The following is a 16421-nucleotide window of genomic DNA, read 5'->3' as shown; positions in this document are numbered from 1 at the left end:
AATATATAATCTAATATATATATGCTATGAATTATATAATAGTATATAATATTTTTCTTATATTTATATATATTATCTATATATATATATATCTAATAATACTATTATATTTATATATATATCTAATACATATATTTGTATATATATACATATATGTATATATATTCTATATTTATATATATCTCGATCATATATAATTATATAGTATGACCCATCATTATGTGATATATTATATTATACTATCTTCTCTCTTCTACTATGATTCTATTATACTATACTGCATCTTATCTAGCGATAATCCATATATATATGTCTCTATATATCTCTTAATATTTATTCTATATCTATATCTTTTTCTCTCTCTCTCTATGTATAATCTCTATTTATATCTCTATAATATATATTTCTCATCTAAATTAAGATAAATATTTTAAAATTATATAATAAAATATATTATATATTACTATATATTATGTATAGGTACGGGGATACGGAAGGACATGGCACATTACATGATTCTTTATTGCTAGCGACGTTTTAGACAAAGTCCCATCTTCAGGCTAAAGGCAAGAAATAAATATTACATCAATACAAAACAATTAGGAATGTTAACGTAAAATTATCATAAATTAAAGTATTTCTAAGTAAAATTACGAATTAAAAAATCTCAAAGAATGAGTATTACATCAATACATAACATATGCAAGAAAAAGAAATGTAAAATCATAAAAAATTAAAAGATTTCTAAGTAGAATTAAGAAAAAAACATTAAAAAGAATATATATATATAAATATAAAAATATTAAAAATGAGGAAAATACTTTGCTCAAGCAGAGTCCCGCCGTTCCGTGTCAGGACGGTGGAAAAAAGTCAAGAAGAGGCAAAAAACAAAGTGACGTGGCTTTATGCTATATACAAAGGTACTGAGGTAGTATGGTTGTTAAGTGAAGGTTCTTGAAAACGTTGAAAGATAATAAAACGATAGATCAAACAACATACAAAAATCTTAATGTAACAGGTTCTTCATTGGGTGTTATGTATGGCCTACCAAAAATACACAAGGAGGGTCCTATACTACACTAGGTTACAAAATAGCCAAATTCTTGACACCTCTATAGAAAATCATTTTAAAAATGAATATTATCTAACCAACTCTCTTGATTTTAAGAACAGTATTTTATGCCAGGACTCTGACCTAACCATGGCAAGCTTCGACGTTGAAGCACTCTTCACTAATATACCTGTGGAGGAAACCATCAGCTTTATTTTAGATACTATTTTTACAGAAGACGATACTACATATAGTGGCTTTAAACGTCATGATTTTAGAAAATTGTTAGAATTAGCAGTGCGGGACACTGCTTTCATTTTTAATGGACAGGTTTATTTGCAAATAGAGGGTGTAGGTATGGGGAATCCCCTAAGTTGTACATTCGCCAATATTTTTATGCTCAAATTTGAAAGGGAACTGCTGGACAATTGCCTTCCGTCTTTTAAACCACTATTTTATCGAAGGTATGTAGATGACACTTTTGTTCTCTTTAAAGATAGGCATCATAGCGACTCATTTTTACAATATGCTAACTCCAAACATCAAAATATTAAATTTACCTGTGAATTAGAAGAAAATGGACAATTAGCTTTTTTAGACACAATGGTAGTTCGTAAAGATAACTGTTTTAACAAAGGAATCTACAGGAAACCTACTTTTATCGGTCTTGGCTTGAATTTCTACAGTTTTTGTTTTTATAATTTTAAATTAAATTCTTTATCAACACTCCTCCACAGGGCTATAAACCTATCATCAAGTTGGAAATTATTCCATGACGAAATAACATTTCTTGAGGGATTTTTCAACAGCAATTGTTATCCATCGGGATTATATTTTAAATACGTCAAAAATGCCATCAATAACTTTTTTCATCCACCTAGTCCAGTCCATTTAGCACAGAAATTTAGATACTATATTAAAATACCTTATATGCATGATAGGAAGTTTTTGCCCTCCCTTAAGAAAATTCTAAACCGCCATTATCCAGCAGTTGATACCCGATTTACTTGCATAAATCCTAGAAATATTGGTAGCTTCCTAAAACACAAAGAGAAATTGCCCTCCTTAATGCAATCCGGTGTAGTGTATTTATTTAATTACTGCCGATGTAATCAGCAGACCTACGTAGGAAGTACGCGCCGGTTGCTCAAAGTGAGATGTGATGTTCATAGAGGTGTAAGTTACCGAACGAGCAGCAAATTATCCAACCCTGAACAATTAAATATTAGGAATCACGATAGAATCTGTAAGGCAGAGATGAATTAAAACAACTTTAAGGTCATTATGACGTCACCATACGAACACCACCTCCTCATTCTTGAAAGTTTGGCAATTAAGAAACTGGTACCTTCACTTAACAACCATACTACCTCAGTACCATTGTATATAGCATAAAGCCACGCCACTTGGTTCTTTGCCTCTTCTTGACCTTTTTTCCATCGTCCTGACACGGAACGGCGGGACTGTGCTCGAGCAAGGTATTTTCATCATTTTATATATATATATATATATATATATATATATATATATATATATATATATATATCTATATATATATATATATATATATTTTTTTTTAAAATGCTTCTATTCGTAATTTTACTTTGAAATATTTTATTTGTTTATGATTTTACATTTCTTTTTCTTGAATATGTTATGTATTGATGTAATACTCATTCTTTGAGATTTTTTTATTCGTAATTTTACTTAGGAATACTTTAATTTATAATAATTTCACGTTAACTTTCTTAATTGTTTTGTATTGATGTAATATTTTTTTCTTGACTTTAGACTGAAGATGGGACTTTGTCTCGAAACGTCGCTAGGAGAATGAAAGTGAAATCATGTAATGTGCCATGTCCTTCCGTATCCCCGTACCTACTCCACCGACGATTAGCCCACCAGTGATGAAGAATATATATATATATATATATATATAATATCTATATATATATATATATATATATATATATATATACTATATATATATATATATATATATAGATATATATATAGATATATATATATATATATGTATATATATATATATATATATATATATATATATATATATATATATATATATATATATATATATCTATATATATATTTATATATACATATGTATATATATAATATATATATATATATTATATATATATATATGTATGTATGTATATATGTATATTTATGATCTCGTTCCTGCCTGGAAGATGTATTCTCACACTCATAAAAATGGCCTTGCCTGGAGGTTAATACAAATAAGGCAGAAGGCTTATATTACTGAAAAAGGAGGAATTTACAGAAACTCTGGACTTTAGTTTTAAATGAGGTGGTTGATTGACAGTCCACCGGAAACAAGTGACTAGGAAATGAGCCAGACACAGAGATCAGAATTTGCGCAAATCGGGTTATTTCAATGTAAGCCTTATTCCAAAGGGTTCCAATTTTTTCCCACAATCAGGCACGGTATTTGTCTGCAAAGTTTGTATTCTAGTATCGGTACTAAGGCGAGAAACACGTGGGAAACGTTTCAAACTGCTGGTTCTCAGCATTCAATATTACAACTCACTCAAGGGGCATGAAATGTCTGGGAACTTACAAAGAAAGGACTATTACGTTGCTTGAATTAAGTAGGGGATGTTTACTAGCATCACAAGGGAATTAATCACAGCATTGAACCAAAATCGGGGCGTGAGAAGCTGAACAAAGAAGGGGGAAAGGAAATACAGACAATTGGATTTCTGACTATCATTTTCCAGTGGTATTCGCTTATCTAATGAAGTCACGTGCAGCTACTGTGATTTTTTAAACACACACACCCACACACACACACACACACACACACACACACACACACACACATATATATATAATATATATATATATATATATATATATATCTATATATGTATATATATAGTATATATATATATATATATATATATATATATATATATATATATATATTGCTTATATTATAGGAATACAGATATACATTTACATGCATATATTAATATACGGTTTTAGCACATAATCTTTTTTAACAGCATGATGAAGAATTATATTACAGACAAAAGTTTGAGTTTATAAACAAGAATTTGGAACATAATGTAGGTACTACCTACAACTATTATATAAATATATGGCATTCAATAGCCTGACCCTCCACCTCCTGCTTTTCAGAATCTATATTAAAATTGCGAATGTATGTGATGAGATTGACACAGTCTTCTTGCGTAGCTTCTTCGGTGAGGTGCCTCTATGTAAAGGCAAAGAATTGCCTGGCATTTGATTGCTAGCTCCGAAAATAACTTCAAATAAAGTCTGACAGTGCTGTGTATGTATGTATTTATGTATGTACATATATGAATGTCTGTATGTAATTATTTGCTTAATTAAAAGTTGTACATACATAATTTTCTTGTTTAAAAACTTATATATCATCATCACTCAACTTGAAATATGTATATAATATCTTGTCCAGTCGACCTTGGTGAAATTCAGATACTTACGTATGTATCCAAAGTAAACACACTGAGATCAATAATAGAATGTCTGTGTTCAAACCCTCTGATTGATTGCTAAAGCCTTCGAGTTGGACTCTGTCTTTTCCTCTTGGGAGAGACGAGTTAGACCAGTCTATCATCAGAGTTGAATCTGCTAGGCAGCGCAGTTCGTATTTCACGTCGTCTCTCGATTTATAAGATCCCTTTCCCCTCAGAACTGAGGGAGACGTCATCCCGAAAGAGCGAAGTTGTCCACTTGGGGTGGGAGAATGGTTTGTAAATAGAGTTACTGGACAGAAATCTCGCGATTGAATGATTTTAGTCCGAGGTCCCGAGATGCTGGACGAAGCATATATATATATATATATATATATATATATATATATATATATATATATATATATATATATATATATATATATATATATATATATCATATATGTATATATATATATATGATATATATATATATATATATAGTATATATATATGTATATATATATATATATTTATATATCATATATATATATATATATATATATATATATATATAGTATATATATAGTATATATATATATATATGACTGGTAAAATGTTCTGTAACAACAGAATTCCATCTAATAAAAGGAGCCCATAAAAACACCAAAATACAGAGAAAAAGTACTATATTTCAGAGACTGCTGTCTCCCTCTTCAGGTAGATGAATGAGAAAAGTTTACAGAAAAGGAGGTATTTATACCAAGAGGTCCATCCACAAACAAGCCATTTTAAGTCACCCCCGCTGATAATCTTCCTTTAATCTTCTTAAGGGTTGGTTGAATGAAGACGTTGTCGATCGTGTCCGAAATCCATGCTCCTTTTGAGATGTTCATTACATGCCTCTATTTTATTAAGGCCGATTCCATCATTTGACTCTTGTACCGGCAGTTGCTGCTATAAATTACACGTGACAAATTCCAGTTTATTCTATGGTTATGTTCATTTATATGGTTGAAAATAGCCCGAGTTCTGTTGTCCATACCTAACTGACCGTTTGTGCTGTATTAATCTCTGGGGAAGGGATTTACCTGTAAATCCGATGTAAGATTGGTCACAGTCCTGGCATGGGATTTCGTATACCCCAGAGTCCTTTGGAGATGTCTTTTGTTGGACGTTAATCAGGGATTTGGCTAAGGTGTTTGGGTAAGTAAATACAAAAGGGTTCGATTTTCCGAGGGGGTTGGTTATTCTCTTAATCGTGTCCAGGTGGGGAATTATTATTTTATTGTTGGGTGTATCTCTGGTCTTGTCTTTAGGGGGTCGGTAGAAAATTACGTTTGCTTTTGTGAATTGCTTTCTCAATTTATATGGTCAGGATATTTTAAAGACGAAAAGTTGCTTGCGAATTAGTTCAAATTCTTTTTCCAGGAATTCTGGGGAACAAATTCGTAAGGCTCTTAAGAACAAGTTACTAGCTATCACCTATCTTGATATCAATGTCATGATAGCTAAAGTAGTGATGTATGAAAGTGAGAACGTTGGTTTTCTGTATATGGTAAATTTGTATTCTGTCGTATCTCTTTCATCTACCTGAAGAGGGAGACAGCAGTCTCTGAAATATAGTACTTCTTCTCTGTATTTTGGTGTTTTTATGGGCTCCTTTTATTAGATATATTTATATAATATATATATATTATATATAATATATATAGATATATATATATAATATTATTAATATATATAATGTGTGCGTATGCACATAAATATAACAAGCATTAATCTACAAATGTCCTTTAATATTCGCTCTACCCTCGGAATTAATATATTTTCATATATGTTAACCGAAGGGGGATTCTTCAGTTGAGAATAAGTTTGCCGTCCCAGGGACTCAACTCACAGAACAAGAACTCAAGACTAGAGTGACTCACATTAAACCACACAGCTTTGATAGGCGCGTCACTGCAGTCCTGAGTTCTTGTCCCGTAGTTCGAGCCCATGAGACGGCGAACTTATTATCAACTGAAGAATCCCCCTTCGGTTAACATATAAGAAAATAAAATATTAATTCCGAGTAGAGCGAATTGGATATTAAAGGACATTTGTAGCTTACGCTTGTATGTATGTGTGCATATATGGAAGTGCGTTGTTCACCAGTTTAAGCAACAATGAAAAAACCATAATTGGAAAAATAGAGGATAACTTCTATAAATGAATGCAGCTGATGTAGCAATAACCTTTCATAAAACAAAATTAAAAGAGGGTTTACTTCCAGCATACAATATTATAATAATAATAAAATAATAATAATAATAATAATAAGAAATAATATAATAATAATAATAATAATAATAATAATAATAATAATAATAATAATATAATAATAATAATAATGTGAATATTAGCAAGCGTATGGATAATAATAAACATTACATGGAGACAGGGAAAGAGAGAGAGAGTGTTAAAAGGATTTGTACCAATGTTTTCACAATTGAAGGCACTGCCTCAATCCCAGAACAACTATTAAATATGAAGATGCAGAACCGATTGACAACATAATATTTACAAAAGATGACATTAACAAAATAGAAAAATTTAAAAAGTTCAAATCTCCTGGCACGGATGGGATTAATCCAAGAGAAATAAAAGAGTTAAAAGAGGAGATAGTTTCTCACCTATATAAACTCTAAAGAAAAACTGTAGCACAACGAAAGGTACCTAAAGGATGTGGACACTAGAAATAACGTGCCCCTCCCCAGTCTACAAAAAAGGTCCAAGAGAAGAGCCAGGAAATTATACACCAATCTGTCTAAAATCTGTCCCTTGAAAGATTTTCGAGTCCGTAATTGCAGGTCAGATTGTGGATCACATTGATAGAAACAACCTGTTGTTCAATAGTCAACACGGCTTCAGACAAAATAGATCCTGCCTATGAAACCTCGGAGTTTTTTCATAACATGCTTGGTATTTACGACAGTAGTAGAGCAATACATGTACTCTACTTAGATTTCCAAAAGGCCTTTGACAAAGTACCACACAAGAAACTAATGACAAAAGTTAGAGCTTTAGGAATTGTAGGAGAAATAGCAGACTGGATCGAAGACTGGCTAACTAATAGAAAGCAGAGAGTCGTGATAAACGGCGAAGAATCAGAATGGGCAGATGTGACAAGCGGAGTTCCTCAGGGGTCTGTCCTTGGCCCAATCTTGATTTTGAATTACATATATAACACTGATGTAGGCTTAATTAGCAGGATGGCCAAATTTGCAGATGTCACCAAACTAGACGTAAATGCAGTCGACACAAATACAGTTGAAAGTTTCAGAAATAATTTAAGGAAAATAGGAGAGTGGTCAAAAGATGGCAAATGCCTTTTAACTTGATAAGTGTAAAGTGTTACAAATAGGAACACATAACTCTCATGCCAACTACATGCTGCTTGGGAACAACATGAATAGAGTAGAACAAGAGGAGGCCCTTGGAGTCTTTATTCTCAAGGACTTAAAATCCACAAAACAGTGAATAAAAACTGGAAAAAAGGCACGTAAACTAGTGGGCTATACAAAGAGGCAATTCAAATACGGAAACGAAGAAATAGTGTGGCAGCTCTACACATCAATAGTTAGACCTCATCTTGAATATGCAGTACAGTTTAGGTCCCAATACTAAGAGAGGGCATAAATAGATTAGGAGTACAAGCAAGGTCAACAAAGTTAATTCCATCCATCAGGCAAATAGGTTACCAAAGACGACTACAAAGCCTGAACATGTATGGCTTAGAAACACGCCGACTAATAGAAACATTCAAAATACTGAAAGGCATAACAAAAGTAGCTAGTAATCTATTCACGTTAAACGAAAAACACACAAGAAATAATGGATGGAAGCTAGAATTGAAGATACACAACACATCTCATTGTTGGAACTTCTTTACATACAAACTATGCGACACATGGAATAAACTGCCACCAGAAGTTGTAAGCGGCAACAGTGTGGAAGATTGTAAAAGAAGGCTAGACAAAATCATTCGGACACTTGTGAATGAATAGAAAAACAGGCTTTTACAAGAACCAGTGATAGCAGTTAGTGACGTAAGATTAATGAAGGAATGAATTTGACATAGTCTCTGAAGACACTTGTTTCACCTCCTTATAAAATCATAATTGTCTTCTAGTTTAAATGGAAGACCTGAGGTTATCTGTGATTTTAAACGCCGCCTGATATTCAAAATATTACGTTACCATGTTATTCTGAAAGGGTTAGTTTTCATCATGATGGCATTGAAAAAGAAAAAATTAAATAAAAATGTCAATAATTCGAAAGTAATGCTGTATGTTTTGTTTGGATTTTTTTTTATTACAATAACTCTGCTGTCAGTCTGCACTTCAAAATGTCTTCTATTTTTTCAGTTCATTAACTTGTGTCTACTCCTGTGAATATGAACGAATGTCACTGTACATTTTGCACGTATTTACAAACTTATACTTATTATAAGACTTTTTGATACTTTATTGGGGGGAAATGTATTAATAAAAACTGACGGAAAGGCTTCCATTCTAGATAGGAAGAGCTAAGAGTTTTTATCATTATAATTTTGCCTTTGTTTATTTCTTTGAGTAGTATAGCGAAGACTCACGTTTCTGAAAGATTCAACCGAACCAAAATCAATCCTACAAGAAAATGTGAGCGATTGATTCAAATGAATCTCGAGTATTAACAACTCCATAAATAAAAAGAAATTATGCTTTAGTTTCCAGTTGTTATTCTGCCACTGTGTCGTCAGTATGTCTGATGGTTCTCTCCAAGCCAATCGGAAGGCACACCATTCAATTCGCAGCTTCCCATGGGGCTTGAGACTCGCCGTCCAAAAAGCAAAGGGCCAGAGTGAGAAAAGGCAGTTTTGAGTCATACCGAGGTTATCGCTTACTCCCCTACTTTGTTCTTGTTCTTGTTGAGGGGTTAGAAAAAGGGTATGGATGAGCCTAAAAAGGTCTGTAAATGAGTTTTGTGTTGAGTTAAAAATACAGGAATTTTAGACTAGAATAGATATGATTAATTCTTAAATTATAAGTAACAAGGCGTGATCCAACCTCCAGCCTACTCGAGATGTGTGCGCAAGATTTCCCTTATGCATAAGTTGTAAACATTATATTCCTAACTTTTAACGTAAATTAAAACGTGCTGAAATCAACGGTCAAATAGATCCTTGTTACATCAATGAAAAATGGAATAAATACGCTACATTTTATAATAAATAATTATTCTGTACTGTTAACTTGCACATTTCATTCTAATAGATAAATTATAAATATCCTAAAATTCCTGTATCTTTAACTCAAAGCGAAACACCTTTTTCAGACATTTTCAGGCTCTTTCATAGACCTTTTCTAACCCCAAAAAAGAACAACAGCAACAACAAAATCAACAAATTAATTCTAAGGCAAATAATGTGAATGTTAAACAGAACAGAAAAATTATTTTGATTATATAGAGAGTATTTATTTCATTTTCGTTTTCGTTGGCGATACAACCATGGCCACCGAGAGAGAAGGCCGGCTCGATGGGGGGGGCGCGAAGCAGGGAAGGTAGTCCGATGGTTTGTGCTTTAATCCGCATCTCTTATATACTTTCTTAAACATTTGTGATGCCCTCCTGACTTCCTATGGTATAATTGATAATCATAGATAGAAGAAATTACTTGTGGTTGGTACATAAAAGAATTAATTTATGGATGATAAATAAAAGTAGTTTAAGGATGATAGAATTATAATGCTAGTAAAGAAAATAGTACATCAAGATAAGTTATATACATGTAAGTAAACAAAAACAAAAAGAAGCAGTGACTTTACAAGCATAATCATAATCATAAATTGGTGTTATAAACATGGAATAAACAAAAATAAGAAAATAATGATAATTTACTCTCTAAATTATTATTTGAAATGCTGGAAGTATTATTTTTTCGTGACAGTCTCCAACTTTCTTTTTTTGGTTAAGTTTTTGCTTGCTACAATCGAGTTATTTTCCTGACAACAATAATTATTCATTAATACATTTGTAGAAGCCCATATCATCATTTTCTCTATCTGTTCAGTGCTGTGTCCTGAGTCGCAAAATTCATTTGGAAACAGAGCCTCATCGTCTACAAGAATATTATATATGAGTGCTGAGGCAAAATTTTTCTGATCATTACAAGCTCTGAAATGAGGTATTTGTGTTAATTTATTGATTATTATATAACAGTAGGTAACAATATTTGCTGCCGTATCATGAGGATATATAAGAGCCCCTCTACTTTATTCCCGAAAGATATTTGTGATTTTTTCTGGAAAGATCTCCTCATCATGCGCTCCAGTGATATTTCTTTGCAAGAATTACATTTCCCTTTTTTGTAAACAGAATAACAACAGTAGACTGCTAAATATGTGATTATTGGAAATACCCCTTTGCAATTGTCTATATCGTTCTGTGTTACGCAGAGTACCTTTTACAGTATGAGTGGTTTCTAAATCAGTTCCAATTTAATTTTTCCGTCCATTAATGGCTACATGTAGTACTGCTGTCATGGAATGGTAATTTCTGTTTAAGAACAGACATCATCCTCAGCTTCTTTTACATTCAAACACCTGCCGTACAGAAATATTGTAGTGGCCACCTGCAAGCTGTCGATATTGCCCAAACCTAGACTCGAGATTGTCAGTTTGAAATTTCCCTGTCAACGCATACTCCATATGTAACTCAGTCGGGCAGTACTTTTTTACCTCTAACATCGCATTGGTTGTATGTTTCAATGCTGTGAACGTCTCTTTTGTTAATGTCCCACCGAATACTTTAGTTTCATCCCAAATTTCCAGCCAAGCATAAAAATCTTTCAGATACGGAAACTTTGCGTCGTCGCTATTATTAGTCATGGGAGTGGCATATTCGTGATTCAGTCTTTTTCCTTTAAATGGACTTTTTACATTCATTATTGTCCACCAAGTATAAAAAATCTTTATATATTCAGAGACGTGTGCAAAATAAGGTAAGCAGTGATTTTTACCCACAGTTAGCAATGCCTGAATCACATATTCATTAAATATCTGTAATACTAAATTAACATTTTGTTTTTCAAAGCTTGAGGGAGACAATGCTTTTAACGAGAGCTTTTATGAATGTTTCAAAAGTGAGCCATCCTCTACTTTTTGAAGTTTCTCCAAAGTACTAAAAGGTGCATAATAAAGTTCTGGTTGTACGATATTATTTTCAATGGAAAAGGGAGGAAACTTCATTGTTTGGTTCGTATCTTTTTGGGCTACCCAGTTATTTCTTATACATTTCAACAAATGCACGGAATCATACATAAAGAAGAGAGGCCTACCACTCTGACTAGATGATGATACACAATTGATAATTTTGGTTGGCGTGGGCAAAAAATGACATAGCTTTTCCATTAATGGCATTGTTATCGGTCACAACACAGAATACTGCAAAGCCTATTTCTTCCAATCTAATGATTATTTTCTTCAATATATTATGCAAAGTTTGGGCTTTCATACACTTAGTAGGAATAATATGCACAGCGTCCTATAATTTTGACCGTACGCTATTTACATAAAAACAAGATGCGCTTGTTGGCTCAGCCTTTGATACAAAGGCTGAGCCAACAATATTCTCCCTTTATAATCAAAATATGGTTTAAGATGAAATTTCATCAACCATCAGGATTCACTACTTTGTCATTGGGCAATAATGATTTATATTTATTTTTGATGTACATCAAGAAATTTTGTATCATCTTGCTCCGTGGCCGGACTGAATTTTTTTTAAAACAAACACCCTTTTTATAGTGGAGTAGCTTGGTAATATAAGAAATTTCTTATCTCTCAAGAGCCTGTATCCCTGGGGAGAACATTATAGAAGAAAGAGGAAAATATCACTAACTCAGATGAATAATCCATCTTATTAAGAATCATTAAATGCAGTTGTTCACAAACAAATTTCAGTACGGTAGGATGTTTGAATGATGGTTCATCTAAAACGAATGGATAAAAATGAAATCACTAACTGAATAACACTAATGCTGTTGCAAGTTTTTGAACTTCTTTTATAGCTATCCGCTCTACTTAAGTTATCCAATATCTTTTCAAGTGTATTGGTATCATGAACTTCTACGGGAATCTTGAAGTCCCCCCCTAATCGATTTACTTCAGTGTCTTGAACGAAAGCTTGCACTGCGCAGCTATTCTTTTATCATTAGGGATAAAATTATTTTTGGGTATGGGAATTGCGCAACACGACAAATTGAAAGGCCCTCATTATTTTTTTATCAAAGTCCAATACTGAGTATCTAAAAACTGTTTGTTTCCCAACAAGTTCTTCAACAGAACTGAATAGCCTAGAATTTGTACACAAAATGTCTATTGCAACACTCTGCTGTTGCAGCCTGCATCGCTGATTGCTCCTTCCTTGCTCTCTTCGAATCTGGAGATTCTCTTCGATGCGGTGGCCTGGACAGATACGGGGACAGTTAGGTAACTGAGATGGAATGGCACCTTCACGAAGTTGTGGTATTTTCAGTTTTTGTAGTTGAGGTTGTGCCAGTATTTTTGTCATAACAGGATTTTTCCCATATAACATCCTCTGGCACGAAATGTAAACTGCAAACCTGAAAACAGATTTGCAGTATATTTAAACTATTGCCCATTAACGAATATTGAAGTGTCCGAATATCACAAATAAATACATCATGGTGATTAATGCAAATGTAGCTGTATGTTCATGATCCTCCTAAGCTACGGTATAATTGATTTTTATTAGCAAAAAACACTACACCAATATTCCACAAACGATATTATTTAATTTCAATAGTAATGAGGTAAATGTCAGAGTATATTGTAGACTCACTTTGCTATATTTGGTCGGGGTGTAGTGCTTTCTCGTTTTATGGCTCGTATCCATCTTGCTGCGAGTTCTTCTTCATTCTTGGGGAAAGAAAATAGTTGACCTTGGGCCCTGTCTCGTAATTCCCCTTGCAATTTGGGACAACACAAGATAAGGCATCGTCGCAGAAACACTCGCAAACTTTATTTCACTATCAATATCCCTTTTGTTCTACAAATAACGCAAAAAAGATGTAATTCACTTGAAAAAAATCAAGCCGGTGTGACCCCTTCTGTATTTAGAGCAGCTAGTCTGACTGACCGTAGGTCTAAGTCAGTCGGACTACCTTTGCTTGGGAAAACCCTGATGACGTTCAAATCCGCTAGACATCTCTCGGTGGCCATGATACAACGCCCTTTTTGACCATAGATTTTAACACAGTTTTATATATGAGGTGCACAGAATATAGGCCGATGTTTCTGTTCAGTTATTTTGTGTTTCCACTTACAGCTGAGAATATATGTATGTTGTTTAGTTTGCGTCCTTTTTATTTGAGCCTTGTTGTTCGTATGAGTAGTAAAAGATTCAAGTGGGCGAGATAAGATTCTCTTGAGTAATTAGTTCACTTTTCAGACGGGGAAGAGTGAGGATCACTTTGATGGCGCCTTTTCCTCTCTAATTAATCACTGGTTCACTCAAAAAGGGAATCTCACACACGTATTACTATTTTTATTGGAAATTTTATTGAAAAAGGGGATATGGCGTGACGTCACAGCTATCGATCTATTTATCTAATCTATATCTTGATCTGTTTGAGAAACTAGGAAGAACTAAAAAACTACACGTTGTTTGTTTTGACATTTGAGTATTTACATGCAGAAGCAGGTGAGTCTAGGATGAAAAATAAGACCGCAATGCGCTTATGACAACGGACAAAAAGACGGACTGACGGACGAACAACGGACGTACATATTGCGTTCTTATGCTATCATAAAGTTGGTAATGATAATGTAATTATACCCTGTGAATATTAGGTTTCTAAGTAAAATACTTTTTTTAAATTAATATTTTTGTGTTTTGGGTTGACCCTCCCTTTAATTTGCTGACATATTTTAAATTTGCATGTATATCCATAGATTCGAAACATGTATGTGTGACCCATTTCTCAATCCAACATTAACTTTTCTATGAGGCCAATATCCCTCTTTTTCAATAAAATTGTCAATAAAATTATATATATATATATATATATATATATATATATATATATATATATATATATATATATATATAGTATACATATATTTTGTTTGTATATATGCACATATTTACATGACTGTATGATAATAGTTCTTTTAAACAATATTTACATTTTTAACACCTGGAATTCCTAATAGAAATGGTCTGAGAAAATGTATGGGAGTTATAGTTTCCTCAGTATCTTATAATTCTCATATATTTTATTTTATTAACTTATTTCCCTAGAAACACATAGCGATAGAAGTCCAATTTACCTCTGAGGTGCCACAAATGACTTCTTAATGAACAGGGCTAATAATTAGGATAACAGTAAGTAATACGTGTGTGAGATTCCCTTCTTCAGTGAACTAGTGATTAATTTAGAGAGGAAAAGGCGCCATCAAAGAGATCCTCACTCTTTCCGTCTGAAAAGTGAACTAATTACTCAAGAGAATCTTATCTCGCCCACTTGAATCTTTTACCGAAGCGTCTCGTCTGCGCCCGTCGGAATATCCCAAGAATTTTTTTTTTTTCGATATCCCGGGCTATTCATGATAACCGCAACTCCATTGAATAGGAGATGTTGTTGCAAGGCGTCTTCGTCCGAATTTATTGCATTTTATTAATGGGTTTCTTTTTTTTTCGAGACGATTTTGGAGAACAGTTTGCTTTGGAGATTAGAGCTTAATTTTCTGGAAATACGTTTGAGCTCTCGGGAGGCAGATTACAGCTATTATGGCCCAGAGTCGGAGATACCAGCCTGGTTAGATAATAATAATAATAATATAATAATAATAATAATAATATATAATAATAATAATAATATAATAATATAATCTATATGAATATACACACACTTTATATGGTGCTTTTATATTTTCCTTTGCCAAAATAAACATTGTCCAGTTTCTGACCAATATTAACGTGAAAGAGAATCGAGTCATAAGAAAAGTTGAAAAGACTCAATACAAAATTAATTCGGACGTAATAATAATGAAGAAGAAGAAGAAGAAGAAGAAGAAGAAGAAAAAGAAGAAGAAGAAGAAGGAGGAGGAGGAGGAGGAGGAGGAGGAGGAGGAGGAGGAGGAGGAGGAGGAGTGATTTATCATGGTGATCAAGAGGGTCTATGTCATTATTTAATGTATTTTCTCTCTTTACCTGAGTTTTTGACAACTCAATTACAGCCACATTGATAGAATTTTTTTTCCTTTCTTTTATCCTTCCGAGCAATGGAAAATTAAGCTACAATTTTTTCCATCATTTGTCGTCAGAGTTTTTTTCTTTTTACCCGGAATTCAGTCTTCATTGCAAGAAAATAATCGTCGTTCTCTCGATTCTTTCGGAAGAAGAAGAAGAAATGAAGATGGTATCTCGAATGCTTCTTACAGAGTGACAGCATTGGCTCTTCTAATCTAAAGTTTTCCCATTCAATATATCTCGTATTTGACAGCCTTGCACAATTCTGGAAATTCTTCAGTTCTTCTCCCGTGTTTGCTTTTCTATCTATTATACTAAATTTCTTGGCTGCCTTTCTGTCTGTGTTGTGTGTGTGTTTGTTTGTCCTTATTCCTCCGACTTCCCTTACCATTATATATATATATATATATATATATATATATATATATATATATATATATATATATATATATATATATATATATATAATTATACACACACACACAAACACAATTACTTAATCAGGAACAGATCTTCCCAAACTCTCGGCAACATCTGTTACCAAGAAATTACGCAGAGGACATTTTAGACAAATTGCAATTAAAGTT

At 32.9% G+C, this 16421-nt stretch overlaps 1 protein-coding gene across 1 annotated transcript in view; it reads left to right on the top strand.

Moving 5' to 3' along the window:
- Positions 1 to 15738, top strand: part of LOC135222544 (protein FAM50A-like) — a 24239-nt gene extending 8501 nt beyond the window's left edge. The window contains exon 2 of the mRNA XM_064260632.1: positions 15544 to 15738. Within this exon, the coding sequence (XP_064116702.1) occupies positions 15544 to 15738 (195 nt within the window). The remainder of the gene's footprint in view (positions 1 to 15543) is intronic.
- Positions 15739 to 16421: the final 683 nt, after the last annotated feature.

This window comes from Macrobrachium nipponense, chromosome 3 (genome assembly GCF_015104395.2).
Source record: "Macrobrachium nipponense isolate FS-2020 chromosome 3, ASM1510439v2, whole genome shotgun sequence".
Lineage (NCBI taxonomy): Eukaryota > Metazoa > Arthropoda > Malacostraca > Decapoda > Palaemonidae > Macrobrachium > Macrobrachium nipponense.
The sequence above is the reverse complement of the archived record's forward strand: the minus strand, read 5'-3'. Positions and strand labels throughout refer to the sequence as shown.